General features: G+C 40.3%; 1 protein-coding gene across 11 annotated transcripts in view; it reads left to right on the forward strand.

Annotated features, from left to right (window-relative positions):
* The window catches only part of Pphln1 (periphilin 1), a 95465-nt gene that overhangs the window by 50128 nt on the left and 26631 nt on the right, over positions 1-18706 (forward strand). For 7 of the 11 annotated variants that reach the window (XM_034516166.2, XM_034516170.2, XM_076911934.1 and 4 more), the window contains 4 exons: positions 4186-4242; positions 7463-7542; positions 11032-11151; positions 14550-14690. In XM_034516166.2, coding sequence (XP_034372057.1) covers positions 4186-4242; positions 7463-7542; positions 11032-11151; positions 14550-14690 — 398 coding nt within the window. The remainder of the gene's footprint in view (positions 1-4185; positions 4243-7462; positions 7543-11031; positions 11152-14549; positions 14691-18706) is intronic. The other 4 variants (XM_034516167.2, XM_034516171.2, XM_076911936.1 and 1 more) reach the window with 1 other exon arrangement.

Genomic DNA, 18706 nt, shown 5'->3' on the forward strand with positions numbered 1-18706 from the left:
CATTGAGACTCTGTTATCAGGTGATTTGTACATTATGTCAATTAGATGATTAAAATTAACCCTCATCCCTAGAAAAGGTCAGAACTTGAAGAAAGTCTTCTGAATGCATGTGGCTATTCTACCATCATGACATTGGAATATATAAGTTGAACAGTTGTAAATCAACGAAAATTTGAAATTCATTTTTCTTCCTCATTTGTGCTTTTTATTGGTAGCAATTTTTTTTAGTATTTTTATTTACTACTGAAAATTTTATGCATGTATACAGTGTTTTGATAAATCCATACCAAATTCTATTTTATATCCTTCCCTTCCTCCTTCCTCCCAACTTCATGGTCTTTTTTTAACCAGTGTGTGCATGGGTGGAGGTCCAGCCTGCACTGTGAGCAACCTCTCAGAGGCTGTATTTCTTTCTTTCCTAATAGCCATCAACTGCCAATAACTCCTCAGTCAGGGATGGGACTTTGTGAGACTGGCCCCATCCATGCTGGGGTTTTGGCTGGCTTGGTTTTGTGCAGGTCTTGCACATGCAGTTACAGCACTGTTGAGTTCTTGTGTGTAAGGGTTGTGTTGTGTCTGGAAAGCTGTGTTTCACAGCAATCTTCCAGAAACTCGGGCTCTCAACAGTCTTTCTGCCCCTCTTCCATAGTGATCCCTGGGCTTGGGAGGACGGGGCCTGATGGAGTTGTCAACATTTAGCTGTCTTACTCTGTGCACTTTGACCAGCTGAGTATAAGCTTCTGTATTAATTAGTAGCTACTACAGAAGGAAATTTCTGAGGAACCGTGAGAGCTGCCTTAATGTGTAGGTATTGAAAGAGAAGTTGTGAAACTTGACATGATTGTGCCTTATAGACCTGGGTGAACTGTAGCCTAACATTGCTTTGAACTTAGTCCTTATGCGTCAGCCTCTTGAGTGTTGATGATATAGGCATGTGTCATCATGCCAGGTATATCACTCCTTAAATCGTGCATCTATAGACATGATGTTCAACTCTTCCATTACTTTCAGAATTTCCCTTCCCTGATTTCTTTCCTGCATCCTAATATAAAGATCAGTTTATTTATTTTTAAGCAAGTTTCATTAAAGAGCAGGATTGTTTTGGGCTTGTATTTTTACCTATTTCTAAAGATGAGCGTGTGAGATGGATTGAAGACCTTTGTGTTCAGCTTCAGTTGCTGCCAAGGAAGAAAAGGAGAGCAAAAGAAATGAGATTAGAGAACGCTTAGACTTTGGAAAGGTTAGTCAACAAAGAGGAGAGAACACAGAGACAAAAGCAGTAGGGCCCAAAATACCCAGAGACCCACATGTGGAGGGCATGGTCCTCAGCCTAGAGCTGGAAGTGCCGGGGCCTGTTTGGAAGAAGTTAGGTCTTTGGCTGTGGGCCACAAAAGGTGCTTCTAGTACAGGTGCCTTTTCCTGCCATCCTTGCAGAGATGAGTCTAGGTCTCTCCTATCACCTGTATCTGTCACGATTATCATAGGACAAGAGGTTGCAGTAGCTGGGCCCAGTTATCTCAGAGGGAGAAGAACTCAAGTAAATTTTGAGCCAAAATAAGCCTTTCATCTTTATATTTTGTTTATCTTGGGTATTTTTCTCACATTAGTAAAAGCTTGAACAGCACAGATATAAAAATCAAATGTCAATTTTTAGTAATCTAAGTGAAGTTTTAATTAGCTAAAAAAAAGCCTGACAAACTCCATAGAAATCCCAAGTTAGCTTGACAAAATATAATACAAGATCTTTGGGTTTTTTTGTTGTTGTTTTTTCGAGACAGGGTTTCTTCTCTGTATAGCCCTGGCTGTCCTTGAACTCACTCTGTAGACCAGGCTGGCCTCAAACTCAGAAATCCGCAAGATCTTTGTTCTTTAAACAAGTATTTTTAAACCCATATCAGTGTGTGTATGTGTGTGGGGGGCACGTTTGGGTATGTTCTTCAGGTACTATCAGCTCCCCCCCCCCCACCCCCCGTTTTAACATCCCTTTCAGGCTGGTAGCTGTGGGTTGCTTTGCCTTCTCAGCACTGGGTTGTAAGTGCAGGGAACCACTCTGCCTTCTAAAAATGTGGGTTCTGTGAATCCCAATGCATATACCTCATAACTGCAAGGAAGGCAAGCACTTTACAGACCTAACATCACCCCAGCCTTCACACCACTTCTTCATTTTTCTTTTCTTTTTTTGTGAAGGTTGGGCTGGAACGAGAAAGTATTTCTTTTGGCTCACTGTACCCAGTGCAACCCATCACATCAGGCCAAGAGCTTGAGGCAGCCACTCAGATCACACTTAGTGAGGGAGCCAAGAGCAGGTAAAGACCGTGCTTAGTTTGCTCTCTCTTTAGTCAGTCAGGGACCCAGATACAGGTCACGTGCCATCCTTTGTGAGTGGGCCTTCCTTTCTTAGTTAACTGTGTTTGGTCTAGTAAGTGATTGTAGGTAGAGCCCATCAAGTTGACAATAGATATTAGCCATATCAGAGACTCCAGGCAATCTCTTTCATGTGAGCTCTTATCAAAACCAAGTTACATACTTTTTCAATGATTCATTTTATTTTTATAATTCCATGAGTGTGAGCACATGAGTGCAGGCTCCTGTGAGGTGCCAGATCCCCTGACGTTGCAGTGTCAGGTGATAGTGAGTTGCGTGATGTGGATGGATACTGGGAATCCAGCTCTGACCTGGAAGAAGAGCCCTGGCTGTCCTGGAACTCCTCACTCTGTAGACCAGGCTGGCCTCGAACTCAGAAATCCGCCTGCCTCTGCCTCCCAAGTGCTGGGATTAAAGGCGTGCGCCACGCCACCACTGCCTGGTGAGCCTGTGCACTCTTAACCACTTTTTCAACCCTAATATCCTTTATAATCATCTTTTACTTTAGGATGAAACCAATTTACCATAAAAAAATGGTTGGTTTCTTATCCAAAAACATTTCTTTTATAATGTTTTTATAGCTATAGGTCTCATTTGTCAGTTCTTTCTGTTTTGTGTTAATAAAATTTCTGAATGTATTTCTTTTAAAGCTCTAACAGCCCAGATGTGGGCTGTGTCAGACTATTTTTTGTCTTTACAAATTGAACTAGGGATGGTATTAGAGCTTTGAGGGTCTCATTGTTAGAGTAAGGGATTCTGCCTTTTATTTTGGGCCCTTTATTTTTGGTCTTTCTGTCTCTACAAGAAGCTATTGAAATGTTTTGAGATTCCAAGAGACTTTGTAGAGAAAAGTCAGTAAGTTTTAGATATTGTACTATTAGAGTATTGTTACTAAGAACAAGTCAGACAATGTTCCTGTTACTGTGTTATATTTCTAATGGTGACTTAGCTTCCAGTCCCTCCCTACCTGACATGTGATCCTGCCCCACATCTTTAAATGTGAACATTATGGTTATTATATGAGCAAATGTTGGTGCTTTTCCACTTAATGTTTTTATGTCCTCTGATGCTGTCCTTAGCTTGTCCCCCCTTCCCCCCATCTCTTTCACTTGGCTGAACTTCATTGAGGAATTAAACTTTTTCTTTCTATCTTCTCTGATAGTTTATAATTGTGAAACAAATTGACAGGAGACAGGTTAACAGGGGAAAGACAAACAATGTATTGTGTGTGTACACACGGGAATATCAATGGGCCAGATAATTGAACTTTATAGAATTTTTTGAATGCAGGTTACTGGTTTCTGGAGTGGGGAGATGCTAAACTGTGGTGTTTGAATGGTTGGACACATGGAAAAAAAAGCTTTTCTTGTTACACACAGTCTCAGCTAGGCTCTGAGTAGCCCTCTGAGACAGCTCATGAGTGTCTGGCTGAGCTCTTACTCTCCAGTCTCTTTCTTGTAAGAAAATAATTACTAGATACTTTTAAAGGGCAAATTTAGGAGGCGTATACAAAGTCTCTTTGTATCTTTGTTAATCTAGATACATACACATTTTTTTGTTAAAAAGATGGTTTTTCGGAACAGTCAGGTGTCTGTTCTCTGAGTGATTTCAGTATGCAGAACGTTCGGTTCTCTCCTTTCTACCTTGGTTTCCCTTCAGTTCAGGCTGCTCAGGCAGCTCAGCTTGAAGCAGGCTAGGAGTTGAGTATCACCAGCAAGTGCTCAGAAGCCCCTTTCTCCTTGCTCATTCTCCTGGGCTCTTCCCTTGCTCCTCCGGGCACAGAGCTGCTGGTGTTAATCCCTCCCTGCCACCTTTCCCTAGAGTCCTCGCGTGTCGGTGCTTCCTACAAACGACAGAATGAAGCAATTCGAGGAAGAGGTGAGTTTGAAAGTAGGTTCTGATCTGGAATTTTGAAGGGTGGGAGGTTTGACTTGAGAAGTTATTGAAATGGGGAAAGTATCTTATTGCTCTCAAGTCTCCAGTCAGCAGGGTTGGATAGCAATACAGTTATCCAGGTAGTTGGTTGTCGGGGCCAGCTGTTCCTGGTCAGGAATAGCTGCCAGGGGTGTACAGAACCTGTAGAATGAGACCTTGGCAGTGGGAAGAAGCTAGAGGTTTCTACTGACTCTGTGGTTTTTGCTGTCATCTGTGTTTATGTCTTTGTCATTTGCTTTCTGCTTGTCCACTCATTTATGTAACAGATATAAATGAGTGTGTGTGAGATTCGCCCTGAGCAGTCCTTTGCTTTGCATACCAAGATTGGTTGATGTCTGCTTCTGTTAGCCAGTCAGCGTCTGGAATTAGGAAAGGTTCTTGGGCTGCAGTTGATCATACCTGGCCTAGCTACAATAGTAATGAACTGTTTGTAAGGCAAAGTCTGAGATTGACAGTTGTTTGCCATCTTTTCTGCGTGTGTTGCTGAGTTTTTGTTTGTGTTTTGTTTTTGTTTTTGTTTTCCTGTGTTCTAGCTGATGCATGCTAAAATTAAATATGTAACTGGCACCATGATTCCGCTCTGGCCTTCCCTGGGCTTTTTATCCTTGTGACCTTGGGAGCAGACGAGCCATGCAGAAATAGTGCGTAGTATAGTAGATGACAGTGGGGTTGATTACAGAACTGAAAGGAGCACACTTGCAGGGTGATAATGGCCAGTGGCCGAAGGGACCATTGCCCATTCCCTGTATATAGTCAGTCTTTCTAGTATTCCTAAGGTCTCTAGGACAGGTAGTTTGCTCAGAAGGATCTTTTCCTGCACAAGTGATTGACAAGCCCATTTGGATTAAGTTTTAAAGAAGTGGACAAAGGACATGGCTATCTCCTTTAGCTCCACAGTGATATTCAGACCTTCTGGATTGTCAGAATGCCAGTCTCCATTAGGGCCAAGTATATAACTCTCATATATATATATATATATATATATATATATATATACACACACACACACACACACACACACACACACACACACACACCAATCTTTGACCCATAATCAGAGTTTTCTCGTTGTAGTTCTTAGTTTTGCAGTTTGCTGTCTTTGGGGGGACAGGTCATTTCCCAGTTACTGACCTTCAAGCCTGCTCATACATAACTAGCTACCTGACATAATTATACCTTTATTTAGCCTGCTTTGGGCTGATTGGTTCAGCACCTTATCTTCTCTCAAAGGACTGTTTCAGAATAGGGTAGAGAAGACATTGTAACCTAAGTGTAGGAAATAAGTTAGTTTTCTACATGACTTCCAATGCCCACTTTTGCTCCTAACAGCTAAGTAGACCAAAGCTACTAAAAAGATGGTACTTGTTCCTCTGGGACAGGGTTTTCAACCGGAACCCTTTGCCGAACCTTTAATACATTTCCTCATGCTGTGATGAGCCCAACCATGAAATGAGTTTGTTGCTACTTCATGACTGTAATTTGGCTACTGTTTGGAAATGTAATGTAAGTATCTGATCTGTGACCCCAGAGGGGTTGTCACCTACAGGTTAACCGCTGTTGAGGTGCTTTTTGGCAGTAGTATAGACTTTACTGTGTAGTATATATGACTTAGGAATAAGTAAGGAATGACTGAATTATGCTCTTGACTAATTTATTTTTAGGTCTCAACTATTCAGCCTTGGCTGGCCTGAAACTTAGGGTGCCAGGATTGTGGTACCACAAGAATCTAGAGCCAAAAACCTGTTGGAACTACAGAATGGAATAGTAGAGGTTCTCACTCAGACTCAGCATTAGTAAAGCCGATGATTCTGATAAGGTTGATGGTGGGGCTGCCCCCCTAAAGACTCTCGTATCATTTTGGGCCTGCAGTTGTCATAAGTCAATTGCTACTCCCTAACCGAACACAATCAATATCTTTACACACTGCCCAGGACCAGGGTGAGAAGAACAAGACTGTCCTGTGGCTGAGAGCCGCTGTGTAAAGTGGCTTCTTGTCTTCAGGACCTTGGGATGAGCTGTTGTTTAAAAACCACCCCAGGTCTCTAGAGCTTGCTTAGCTACAGCAAGGAAGCTTAAAGAGGCACCATTTAAAGCTGGCTTTGCTGCGCTCCACAGGCGGGCGCGGGCGGTTGTCTGCTTTGCTCTTGCCTGCTCTCCTGGCTTTCTTCCCCTTTCCAGGCTTCAGCAGCATCTGTGTGGCCACTTTCTAAAACAACTTTGTTAATAATAGTTTAGGGTTTCAGAATCTAAGACTACAGGATTGAATGTAAGGTAACATTTAAACAAATTAGCTTAACTAAATTAGCTTACTAAAAACTAAATTAAATAAGTTTTTGATTGTTGAACTTGCTAAAGTAATATTAATATATTTTCTGGCTATGTTTCTGTTAAAAATGATTCCATGAAATGTCATGTGAGTATCTGAAATAACTAATTATGGTGACTTTATCTCATAAACAAGCGTTTATTAACATTCATGCCAGGCTCTGGATCAGTGTTCTGAATTAATGGGTTTCTAAATTCTTTTAAATGGTGTGAATATTTTAGGAGTATCTGCTAAATTACCTGTGTATAGCATTCCTTGGGCTGCTCCTTAACTGAAAGCCCTGTGATAGCTACATACTAACTGTAATAACATTCCACGTATTTATACTATGATATGTTAAAGATTATCAGCAACAGGAAACCTTGTGGTTTGCACACTGCCCAAGACCGAGGTGGAAAGAACAGAATTGTTCCCTGGCTGAAAGTGGCTGGCGCTGGCATAGAGAGGCTTCCTGTCTTCAGGACCTGGGAAAGAGGTGTTAATACCACCTTGGGTGGTTAGAAGCCCAAGTCTTTAGAGATTGCCTTGCTGTGGCAAGGAGGTCTGAGGAGACACACTAATTAAAATGTCTTCTGCCTTTCTCAGCATTTCTGTGGTCATCAGCTGACATTGCTGGGGTCTATGATGTTATTTCATTCTACATTATACTTTCAGTTTTGTGATGTTACTAAGAGAGGTAGATTTCAATGTTAATATAATTGTGATAAGAAATTTCAGTATTAATGTACACATCCAGCTTTCCCTGTTAATCCAGCTACAGAACTATAAACACCTGAAGTAGAAACCCTATCTTACTTTGTTTCTTTTCATGTATTCTCTCTTGGCATTGTTACATAGGTAAAGAGAGATCCATCCAGTCTTTGAAAACATCAAGAGATACTTCACCCTCAAGTTCATCAGCAGTATCTTCATCCAAGGTTTGTTATTTTTGAAAAGTTCGATAGAAATAGCATGTGAAGATGACGGATTGCCCAGCACACATGTTACTGTGGATGCTTGTGCTGCTAAGTGGACTCATTTGAAACCTTGAATTTTAAGTTATCAAAGCTTGAAAAATAAATGATCATTTTTCTCATTGATCTTTTTCTGTAAGTTTTCTCTGTAGCCTTTCGTCATCTCCAGTAACCAAATGGGAATTGTTATCTAAATGTACTATCTAATCTAAATGTATTGATATCTAAATGTACTATCTAAGTGTACTCCTAGGGTTTGCTTTGATTTAGAGAACTGAGAATATAGACAGAAGTGTAACATAAGTTTAAAACTGCTCAATTCTTATATTCAGCATTTCCTCTTTTATTAACTCAGTAAAGTTCTGTAATTAAGTTTAAATCTCAGTTTTATAGGAAAGCCAGGATTCACCGGCGGATCATCTCCTCAGCGTTGCGGGCTGCTCCTTGTGTACCTATGTGTTGGAAGGTGGAGCCCAGGCTCTTCCGCCAGTTACGTGTGCCAGTCTCACAGCCTTCCCCTGCTCAGAACTTGTTTACCTACTCTCTGCTTTTCATTTTTCTTTTAATGTTTTTGATTTTTAAGCAAAAATAGTTATGATCTGGTGCTGGTCCACAGGGGGCAGCAGCCTCTCATCCTGAGAGGAAAAGTAATCTTTCTGTGGCAAATCTTATCACTGGGGTCCTCAGAAATCTCAGGCTTTTGGAATGTCATGTTGTTTTCTGTTTTGTTTTGTGGCAGTGGGTGGTCTGGAGAGATGTTTTTACTACTGAGGACATCCCCAGCCCTTCTGTATTTTATGTATGTCTTTTAAATTGGAACTTACTAAGTAGTAGCCCAGGCTGGTCCTGATAATGTTGCATCAGCCTCCTGAGCTCTTAAGATTGCCTTCTCAGCCGAAGGCTTTTTGTTGCAAATACATTATGGCTTTATCTTTTACAAGAGCTTAGCAGTCATTAGCTTGGTTTTGCTCTATAACCCTTTTTAAAACATAAACCTCTCTTTAAAATTAAGTGTACATTTTTTGAATATGCTTTTGTTTTTTTTAACATTTTTTTATATTTCTATTAATATATTCTCTTAATACTATTTTAACCTTCTGTGCTGTGTAGGTGCCTTATACCTATATACTGTATATACCTTACACCTATAGTGCCAGTACTTGAAGGCTGAGACAGGAAGATGAACAGACAATAGAGGTTTATAGAGGATAACCCTGACAACTTGTATTATGTGCGTGGGAGCCGTAACACCAGGCATCACGTACACAAGGCATCGGCCCCCAGCTGATTCTACGTCTTGCAGTGCACAGTGGCCTAGAGGCTTAGGGCTGACTCAGTTTAGCTGGCTTGTTTTGTTTTTGCTTTTTAAAAAATGATTATTTTAAAGTGATGTCTTTGTGTGCTAGTACCAGAGGTCATCAGAGCCCGTGGAGTTGGAGTTAAGGATGACTGTGAGCTAGAACCAAATTATGCAGACCAGTGTTCCTGGGTTGAGTCTCTGAGGAACACTGTGGCTGCTTCTCTAGGCCAAGTGTTTGTCCTCTAATACACAGACACGAGTGTCCTAGAAAAGGCTGGTTTTACAGCCTTTTCTTACTTTGCTTATGTAGATGTCTTATTATAAAGTAATATACAGCTTTTTGCTGCCATTCCTAGGTTCACAGAAACCTGCAGTTTCACTCAATAAGTGAGTCAAAATAGTCTAAGTATTATTTGAAGCAAAATACTTCACAGTGCTGTGTGTGTGTGTGTACACGTACAAGCACTCGTATCATGATCAGACAATAGAGGTCTATAGTCTGCGGCTAGCAGCGCCCGGCACAGGCTGAGGATGAGATCTGCTCAGCCCACATCACTGGATCCCTCAGTGATCTCAGTGCAGGCCAGAGGAACCGGGCTCAGACATCATGGGAGGCGGCAGCCACAGCATTGCAGCCACAGCACTGCAGCCACAGCACTGCCTTTTCCTTGGACCTTTTCAAGAAAAGCCTTTTCCCGTCTGGCTTCCTTTCGGGAGGCTCCATGCGCACAAGCCTTCCCCAACCCAGTCAGTCCTTCCTGGAAGGAAGCCGCCTTACAGGGGCGTGTTTCTTAGTTGATGCCATATTCCTTCGCTGAAAATCAAGATTAATCATAGACTGGCAGGAGGAGAAGAGAGTTATTTGTAGTCAGGAACACACAGGTATATATCAGGTTAGGGGCGAAGCCTTGTAGTTGGTAAACATTGTTCTAGGAAATAGGATGAAGTCAGCAGGCCACCATGAAGAATGGTACATAAGGAGCAGCTAGCACTTTGAGGAAATTATCTGGTGTGTGAATCCTGACTTTCCTAAGGAAAGGATTTCTAATCTGAGCTCTGCTGCTTCCCTTCCTTACTAGAGTTCAGTGGGCCAGAACGATGCTTTTTTTGTTTTTATATTTCCTCAATGAACTCACTCATCTCTTTTCAAAAGTGTCTTAGTATAAAAAATTTGTCAGTGAATATAGAAAGCAGAAAATACCAGATACAGGTTTTTTAAAGTCCTTTATCTTTATTCTTACAACTGCTTTGTGAAGGAAATAAGTCCTAACCAGTGACTGAGCAACACTGCATACTGTTTGTAATCTGCTGGTCCCTCCAAAGCCCATGCTCTGATTGTGTTGTATTTGGTACAGAAAGAGAGTAGTGTTATGCCAAACAATGAAATTCAAGTCTTTAACCTCTTGTACAAGAAGTATGCTTTATATAATTTATCACAAATTATAAAGATAACATATTTGGGCCTTTCTTTTGCATTAAATTTACCTTAGGGATAGAGAAATGGCTCAGCTGCTCCTCCAGAGGACCCAGGCTGACTCCTACCTACACTGTGGGTCACAGTCTCAGTAATCCTAATTCCAGGGAATCCAGGGCCCTTTCAGGCCTGGTTGAGGGGTAGGTTGGGGGAGGGGGAACAAGCTCACATGTGGAGCATAGACATACATGCTGATGAAAATCACTGGTATGTATTACAAAAAAATACAGATGAAAAGGTTTATCTTAGTAAATGTCAACCATTTGAACAAAATTAAAGATAAAGATTTGTAATCAGTGTAATGTTGGCCATATCTGCAATACAATTCTTATGTTTGTCATGGTTTTTACACTGGGGTCTTGATGTTTTATGTAAATGAAATTGTGAGTGATGTGTGTGCAGTCCTTGTGTCCTAAAGGAATTGCTACTTAAGGGAGTTCTGGGTTTGGTTTTGTGTTCCTGTTATTATTACTGTTATTTTGAAACATTGTCTCCCTGTGCAGCTGTGCTCCCACCTCAGCCTTTTTTATGCTAAGAACACAAATGTGTTAAAGGATCTGGCTCTGTTGATTGTTTCTGAAGGAGTGAAAAGGGGGTATGCTTGCTTTCAATGTGTGGTGCTTCCTGATGTTAGAGGCCTTTAAGAATGCTAACAAAGATGTCTTTCCATTTCCCTTAGGTGTTAGACAAACCCAGCAGGCTAACTGAGAAGGAACTTGCTGAGGCTGAAAGCAAGTGGGCTAATGAAACACTGGAGAAGTCAGATGAAAATAACTTGGCTGAAATTTCTGAGTTTGAGGTAACATTTAATTTCACCTTTATGTTTCATACCTGGATGTTTTTCCTGATTTTAGACTGGATGGATGGAAGTCCTACGTGGTACCACACACCTGTGATCCCAGTGTTTAGGGACATACAGGCAGAGGATCGCCAGGGTCATCATCAGAGCATGTTTGAGGACAGCCTGGTGTATATGAGATCCTATCTTTAAAATAAAAAAGGCAACAAGTATCTCAGCATGTGCTTGGGGAAAATCTTTGTGGATTATTGGATTTACCACACAAAGGAGGAGTGTGAAAAGTATATCTTGGGATGATTTTAATGAATGACTTTCTTTCTTTCTTTTTTTTAATTTCATTTTGCTTGTCTAGTTGTTGTAGTGGCACATGCCTTTAATTTCTGCACTTGGGAACCAAAGGCAGATAAATCTGAGTTTGAGGTCTACAGAGTGAATTCTAGGACAGCCAGAGATACACAGAGAAACCCTGTTTCAAGGGGAAAAAAACAAAACAAAAACTGTGAAACAAACTACTACTACTACTACTAACTACTACTACTACTTCTACTTCTTCTTCTTCTTCTTCTTCTTCTTCTTCTTCTTCTTCTTCTTCCTCTTCCTCTTCCTCTTCCTCTTCCTCTTCCTCTTCCTCTTCCTCTTCTTCTTCTTCTTCTTCTTCTTCTTTTTTTTTGGCTTTGCTCTTCCCACCTCTTTGGCAGTCTGGGGTGTGTGTGGGGGGTGTGAGCCTTCTGATTATATCTCCAACTTGCATGGAAGGTTATAATAGGCAAGATTATTCATGTGTATACAATACTATCCTAACCATGTCTTTCTGCATGATAAAAGGGTCAGTCTCCAAATGGCTACAACAGTCAGTGGTAGCCATGGCATCCAGAAAGACTTGTTTATGAATATCTGAGTTATCTCCCTTTTGTTTGTTGTTTCTCCATATGTACACCATTTGTATTCTTGATAGTGATGGTCTTTCTGTCTGTTGTGAGGTCAGATCTTAGAGTAGATTTCATTTGTATTTCCATTATAACTAAGAATACTGAAAAGATTTTAAGTGTTCACTAGCCGTTTGGATTCCTTCTTTTTAGTCCCTTAGCCTGTTTTAAAATTGTTTTCTTTATGTTTCAGTTTTTAGTCTTTTGTGTATTGTAGATACCAATCCCTGGTATATGTGTAGCTGGCAAAGACTTCTTCTCTTCATTGTGTGGACTTCCTCTTCTCACCTGGCAGTTGCCTTTACTGTACAGAAGTGTTTTCATTGTTGGCTCCTTTCCTGCACTGCCAGGTCCTGTTCCCAGTGTCTTTACGTAGGCCTATTTGGTGCCATCTACCCCTACTTTTTCCTGTAAGTAGAGACCCCTGTGGGATCAACAACCCTTTCCCAGGGTAGCCTAAACCATCTGTGGGATCAAGCAACCCTTTCCCAGGGTAGCCTAAACCATCTGTGGGATCAACAACCCTTTCCCAGGGTAGCCTAAACCATCTGAGAAGAGTTATTGATGATTCATAAGAGCAGTAAAATTACAGTTATGTAGTAGCAATGAAATAATTTATGGTTGGGGTTCTCCACAACATGAGGAGCTGTATTAAAGGGACACAGAGTTAGGAACGTTTATAACCACTGGTCTAGACAGTTTCAAGGTTTCAGATACTTTTATATCCTGTTAATTCGCTGGAAGTATTTGTGAGCAATAAGAATTTGGTGGGATGATGTGGTGCAGCTGGAGTGATGGCCCTGTGGTAAAAAGTGTTTGCCCAGGTTGGGTTCTCAAAACCCACATGGTCACTCACAACTACCTCTAACTCCAGTTGGGTACTTCATGGACATACTGCTCATACAGAGAAGCAGTCACACAGACTTATGACCTGTAGGCATTTTATTGATTAGGTGATGTGAAAGGGCCCACCTTATTGGGTGGCAGTGTAACCCCAAAGCCGGTGGTCCTGGGATGTGAGAAAGCATGCTGAATAAGCCAGTAAGCAGTGTTTCTCCAGGACGTCTGTTTTAGTTTTGCCTTGGATTCCTTCAGTGCTAGGCTGAGAGCAGGATGTTTAAGTTAAATACACCTTTTTTGTTCCCTTACAAAGGAATGGTAATGGTGCTTATCATAGCAATAGATACAACCTAGGATAGTCTTTAGGGCTTTGTGTACAGAATTATATTGTGTACATGTTTCCTTTGCTTGTCTTACTGTTCTAGCTGAGATTTCAAGCTCTGCATGGAATAGTAGTAGATGCAGTGAGCACCCTTGCCTTGCTACTGACCTTAAGGGAATGCTAGTTTCTTCATTTAACAACATGACGACTGACTAGGTTTGTTTACACAATCTCTGTTTGTGTCATGAGAGGCTTTCTCTGTTAAGTCACTGTGACGTTTATCAAGAAAGGATGCTTTTAAGGAGATGGTCACATATGTTCTCTGTTGAGTACATTTACTTGACGGACAGCTTTTACTAATTAACATATTTGAATTATCCCTACATCTCTTGAATGAAGCCTGATTGGTCATGATGAGTGATCTTCATGGTATGATCTTAAGTTCAGTTGAGAATTTTGCATCTGCTCATCAGCTATCCTTCTGTAAATTTTTTTCCTGTGTCTGTGTGTGTGTGTGTGTGTGTGTGTGTGTGTCTGTCTGTCTGTCTGTCTGTCTGGATTTAGTATCAGAATAATACCGGCTTCATAAAAGCAACTTGGAAGACTTTTGTTTGATTTTTCCAATTATGGAATAATTTAAGTAGTATTGGCATTGTGATTGAATTTTGGGGTGAGCACGTCTATCTGGTTGTGGACCTCTGTTAGTTGTGAGACTTGATTACTGCTCCGGTTTTATTGCTGGTAATGGATCTCTTTCAACTGTTGATTTGTTTATTTTATGTGTATGAGTTTTTGTCTGAATGTATGTGCCCAGGCCCAGAGTTATGGACAGTGGCTGCCATGTGAGTGGCCGGAACCAAGCTTGAACCTCAGGAGTACTTGGTGCTCTGAACTGCTAAGCCATCTCTGCAACCACTAATATAACAGAGCTGTAAAACCTGTGTCTTTATGGTTTTCTGAATTTCATAGGCATCTGTTACGAATTCCTTCTCAGTTTTCATTTTACTCATTTGGGTTTTTCTTCTTTTCTCTTGTTTAACCTGGCAAAGCATCTGTCACTTTTTAATTTTTTTTCATAGAATCATCTCTTTATTTCATTTTTTAGTTTGTGGCTCACAACAAATTGAGAAAAGTAACAATCATGTCCTAGTCTTCCTCATATATGCTCATTATGGATCATGACGGTTTACATTTTCTTTTCTTATAATTGATTGAACAGCACTTCCTTTTAGCATAATCTTAATGACCATATACACCATCTCAAGTGCTCTGTCCTTCAAGAAAATAACTGAACTTCTTTTCTTTTCTAGGCGGGATCCACAGCACCCTTATTTATTGACCAGACAGAAGAACCTGAGTCAAACACAACAGATGGCACAGAAATGTATGAAGACAGCCATCTTAGCAGACGCTCTAAAGCCATTGCATTGAAAACCAAAGAGATTGAGCAGGTGAGAGTGTTATCTTCTAATAGGCACAGCTGTTGCTTTCTGTCACTCACACATGGGAGTGTTTGCACTAAATAAATAGAATGGTTTGTCTTTTTCACTTAAAACTCCAGAATTCTACTGCATGTGTGAAGAGGCCAGAGAATAACCTCAGGTGTTCCGTGGGTCCCCTTCTTTTCTGAGACACAGTTCTATTTAGTTTGGAACCAATGAAGTGGTCTACACAGGCTAGCCAGGAATACCTAAGATATATCAGTCTCCATCTCTGGGTCCTGTCGTTCCTTTGTGTTTCCCAATGGAGTCTCACACTGTAACCTTGGCTAATATGGAACTGAAGCCATCTTCAAACTTACTGCAGTTTTGGGTCTCAGTTTCCCCGATGCTGGGTTGATGGTTTGAATCACTATGTCAGCATTTTTTTTTCCTTTAAATTCACCTGATATGTTTGCTTCCTTGTCTCTCTTTACTACAATAGAGACTTCACAAGGGTAGGACTTTGCTCTGCTTAGTAGTCTATCTGTACCTCATACAACAGTGATTCAGTGTAACAGACTCATGAGAGTATTTGCTGGATGGATGATGGGAAAAGTCATAACCCTACAGTGACCTTAATGGTGCTTGTTCAAGATGCTGTTTGAATGGATGAGTGAATTAATGTTCTTCCCTTTGCTTCCTATGCTGTACTGTCTAAGATTTATTTATTAATTTTTACATTATGCGCTTTTGTATATGAGTGTCTATACTATATGTGTGCCTGGTGCCTTCAGAGGGTGGAAGAGGGTGTTGATCCCTTGGAACTGGAGTTACAGTTACAAGCTGCTGTGGGCACTGTGAAATGAAATCAGGTTCTCTGGAAGAGCAGCCACTCTCAAACACTAAACCACTTATCTAGTCCCCTCAATTGTAGGTTGTTAGAGACAACTTCTCTTAAGAATATAACTAGAAGAAACAGCTGAAATACTAGAGAGTATTTTGTGTTGTCTTTTATGAATGTTTTCACTGTTTCTTTGTACTATTATTTATAGTTGATTTCTTTGATGGTGAGAAAGTTATTATACCTTGAGGGTGCACTGATAATTATTTAGCATGAGGTCAATTTTTATAGTTCTCTGTGGAAACCTACACATGTTGGAGTGGAAAGACTCTGCTTATAGTTGCCATTCAAATGCATGAAATGGCTGCTGCTAAAGCATGCTGATACTTTCAGGATGGCTAGTGACCCAAACAAAGAAAAAGAGCTAGCTGTGGGGGTGGCGGCCGTACACTTTTAATTCCGGTGCTGGGGCAGAGGCAGGAGGTTCTTTGTGAGTTCCAGGCCATCCAGAGATTGTCAGAGAAGGGGGAAAGGAGAAGAGAGAGAGAAGAGATAAAGAAAGGAAATGGAATTACTACATTTTGGTGTTGCTAGACAATTAATATGGTTACTGAAAGAATTATGGTTGAGCAAGGTGACAGGTACATGCAATCCAAACTGTTATGAGAAACAGAAACAAGAAAAAAATAATTTGTTAACTCTAGAGTATATAATGAGCCCCTGCCTTGAAAAAGCAAGAATGTTGGTATAACATAAATGATCTCTGGGTGCTCTTCTGTTAGAGACTTTGGTTTTCACACATGGGCAAGAAGGAAGGCCAGAATCTCCTAATTCAGGAAGCTAGAACATGATAATAAATGTATGATTTAAAATATTACTAATTTTTAATATAGAACAAATATTTTCAAGATGTTTTTCTAATTTAAGGGTTAAATATCAATGGATAGGGAGTCATGAAGGTCTATAAACCAGATGGTAGCTACATTGTTTTTTGGTAATTTATCTTAACATTTTTTCATACACATGGATTATTTAAAAACATTTAAATGAATAATTGTAATTTTGTGTATGAGTCTGTGCCTTCATGTACGTCTGTATACCATATGTATACCTGGTGCCATCAGAGGCTAAAAGAGGGCATCAGATCCCCAAACTGGAGTTCTAGACAGTTGTGAGCCATCATGCGGGTGTTGGAGTTGAACCTGGTTCTTCTGGAAGGTCAAGTTTAAAGACAGGTACATAATGGTAGACTGGTGCGATTACCTCAGTGTGGGGACATATTCTTTTGATATATTGTCACCTTTTCATCACTAGACATTTTTAAGAATTTTGTCAGTGTTAAGATGCAGATGCAGATAATTTTAAAAAATTAAAGATTCATATTAGAATTATATATGGTAGAGTACTAGCTAATTAATAAATTCTTCATCCAGGAGACATTTATTTCTGTCTAGGGAGTGCTATATTCTAAAGATGAACAGTTTCAAACCATCCCACTTTGATCCAATATTCTGTGTTAGGTATGGTGATAAACCAGCAAGTTTGGCTTTGGATTCTAGGCATTCTCTTTTCCACTGATGTCTGCCTATTAGCCTTCACCAAGGTTGGTCCGTCTTTTATGTTAAATTTTTGGTTTGAGTTGGTATCTTGGCTTCTGAGATTACAACACAAGTATTAGAATTTCTCCTTGCCTTTTACTAATTCCAAAGAGATGCTCAAGGTCATGTGGGAGTCATACTCAATTGAATGCTTGCATCAATCCCTTGACTGATTCAAAATCTGTTATGTTTTGATAAAATGGTCTTTAGTATAATCTGTATGTGAGATCCGCTAGATTCTTGGTATCCTGACATCCAATGTTACTTTCACAAAGCCTCTTCTTTCTTCAGAGACATAGAAAATTTAACTAGGTATAGGGTGCCTGTACAAGGGTGTGCAGATGAGATGACAGTGTCAGGGTGACAAGCTATTCCCAGGGAAGTAGCTGTTAGATAGTTGCAGAGTGCCTAGCATTCAATGACAAATAAAACTAGTATTAGGAAGAGAGTAGAGCCTTCAGTTTCTTCATCTTCAAACTCATGGCACTGCATATTATGTAGTTTTCAATTGCTTTTCTTGTGAGATAAAGGTCAGGCAAGATCCTCAGCAGAGTAAGGGAGCATACACCTGGCAACCTGAATTCAATTCTAGAATTGTTAAATTCTAAAACTGAAAGAAAGAACCAACTCCAAAGAGTTGCCCCTTGTCCTCCACACAGGTGTAAGACACACATGTCCAAATATATCATGCATGTGTGCACAGTAATGATAAATTTTAATTTTTTAAAAAAGAAAGGTAGAACTTTTTGAACATAGCATAAATATTGTTAGGCATCAGTGTTCTCCAAAAGCACTTACTAATGACTTGAGTATTTCATTAATAGTTAAAAGTGATATTTTCATTCAGTAGGCTGAGTGGGCCATTAAGATTTGAATTTTCTCACATATTTACATTTAATGCTAATTCTACATCTTGTGTTTAGAATAAAATAATTAGAAGTGATCTTTTTGCTGACATTTGTTACTTATAAGTGAAAAGTTGTGAACAGTTACCACCTTAATACATGGGTAGAAAAGTTACATATCTATAATATAAACTGAGGTGCAGTTAATGGGGAAAATCCAGAGTTTTTCATTTGAGCCGTGATTGTGATTACTTCATTAGGGCTGCACATAGTCAATCCCAACTGGAATAACAGATCTCAGCCCCAGAGATTAATGGGAAGGCTCAAGAAGGGTTGTATATTTCCTGTATTTCAGTCTTTATCTTTCCACATCAGCACCTTAGAGCTTTGTTGTGGGTTTTGACTTTGGCCAATACCCCTTAGATTGGTTAAGGTTGGGGTCACTGGCCAGGTGGCAGGCCAGTCACTTTGTTTTAGGATAGTCACCTCAGCCCCTGTATCAGCTAAGCCTTGGAATGCCTTTCCATCAAGCCATAGTGTCATCATAGGTTTTTGTTTAACTATAGGTTGTACCCAGTATGCATCAGAGGAACCAAAAACTTGATCCCCTCACTTATATTTGTGATCAGTAGGGAACAATGGAAGTAACAATAGTTGAGCTATCCTCCTTTGTTGGGGTCCACACTAGTCCCATGTTGGGGCAGCCAAAAAAATGTTGGGGTCCACACTAGTCCCTGTTCGGGCGCCAAAAATGTTGGGGCC

Source organism: Arvicanthis niloticus, chromosome 13, assembly GCF_011762505.2.
Source record: "Arvicanthis niloticus isolate mArvNil1 chromosome 13, mArvNil1.pat.X, whole genome shotgun sequence".
NCBI classification, from domain to species: Eukaryota; Metazoa; Chordata; class Mammalia; order Rodentia; family Muridae; genus Arvicanthis; species Arvicanthis niloticus.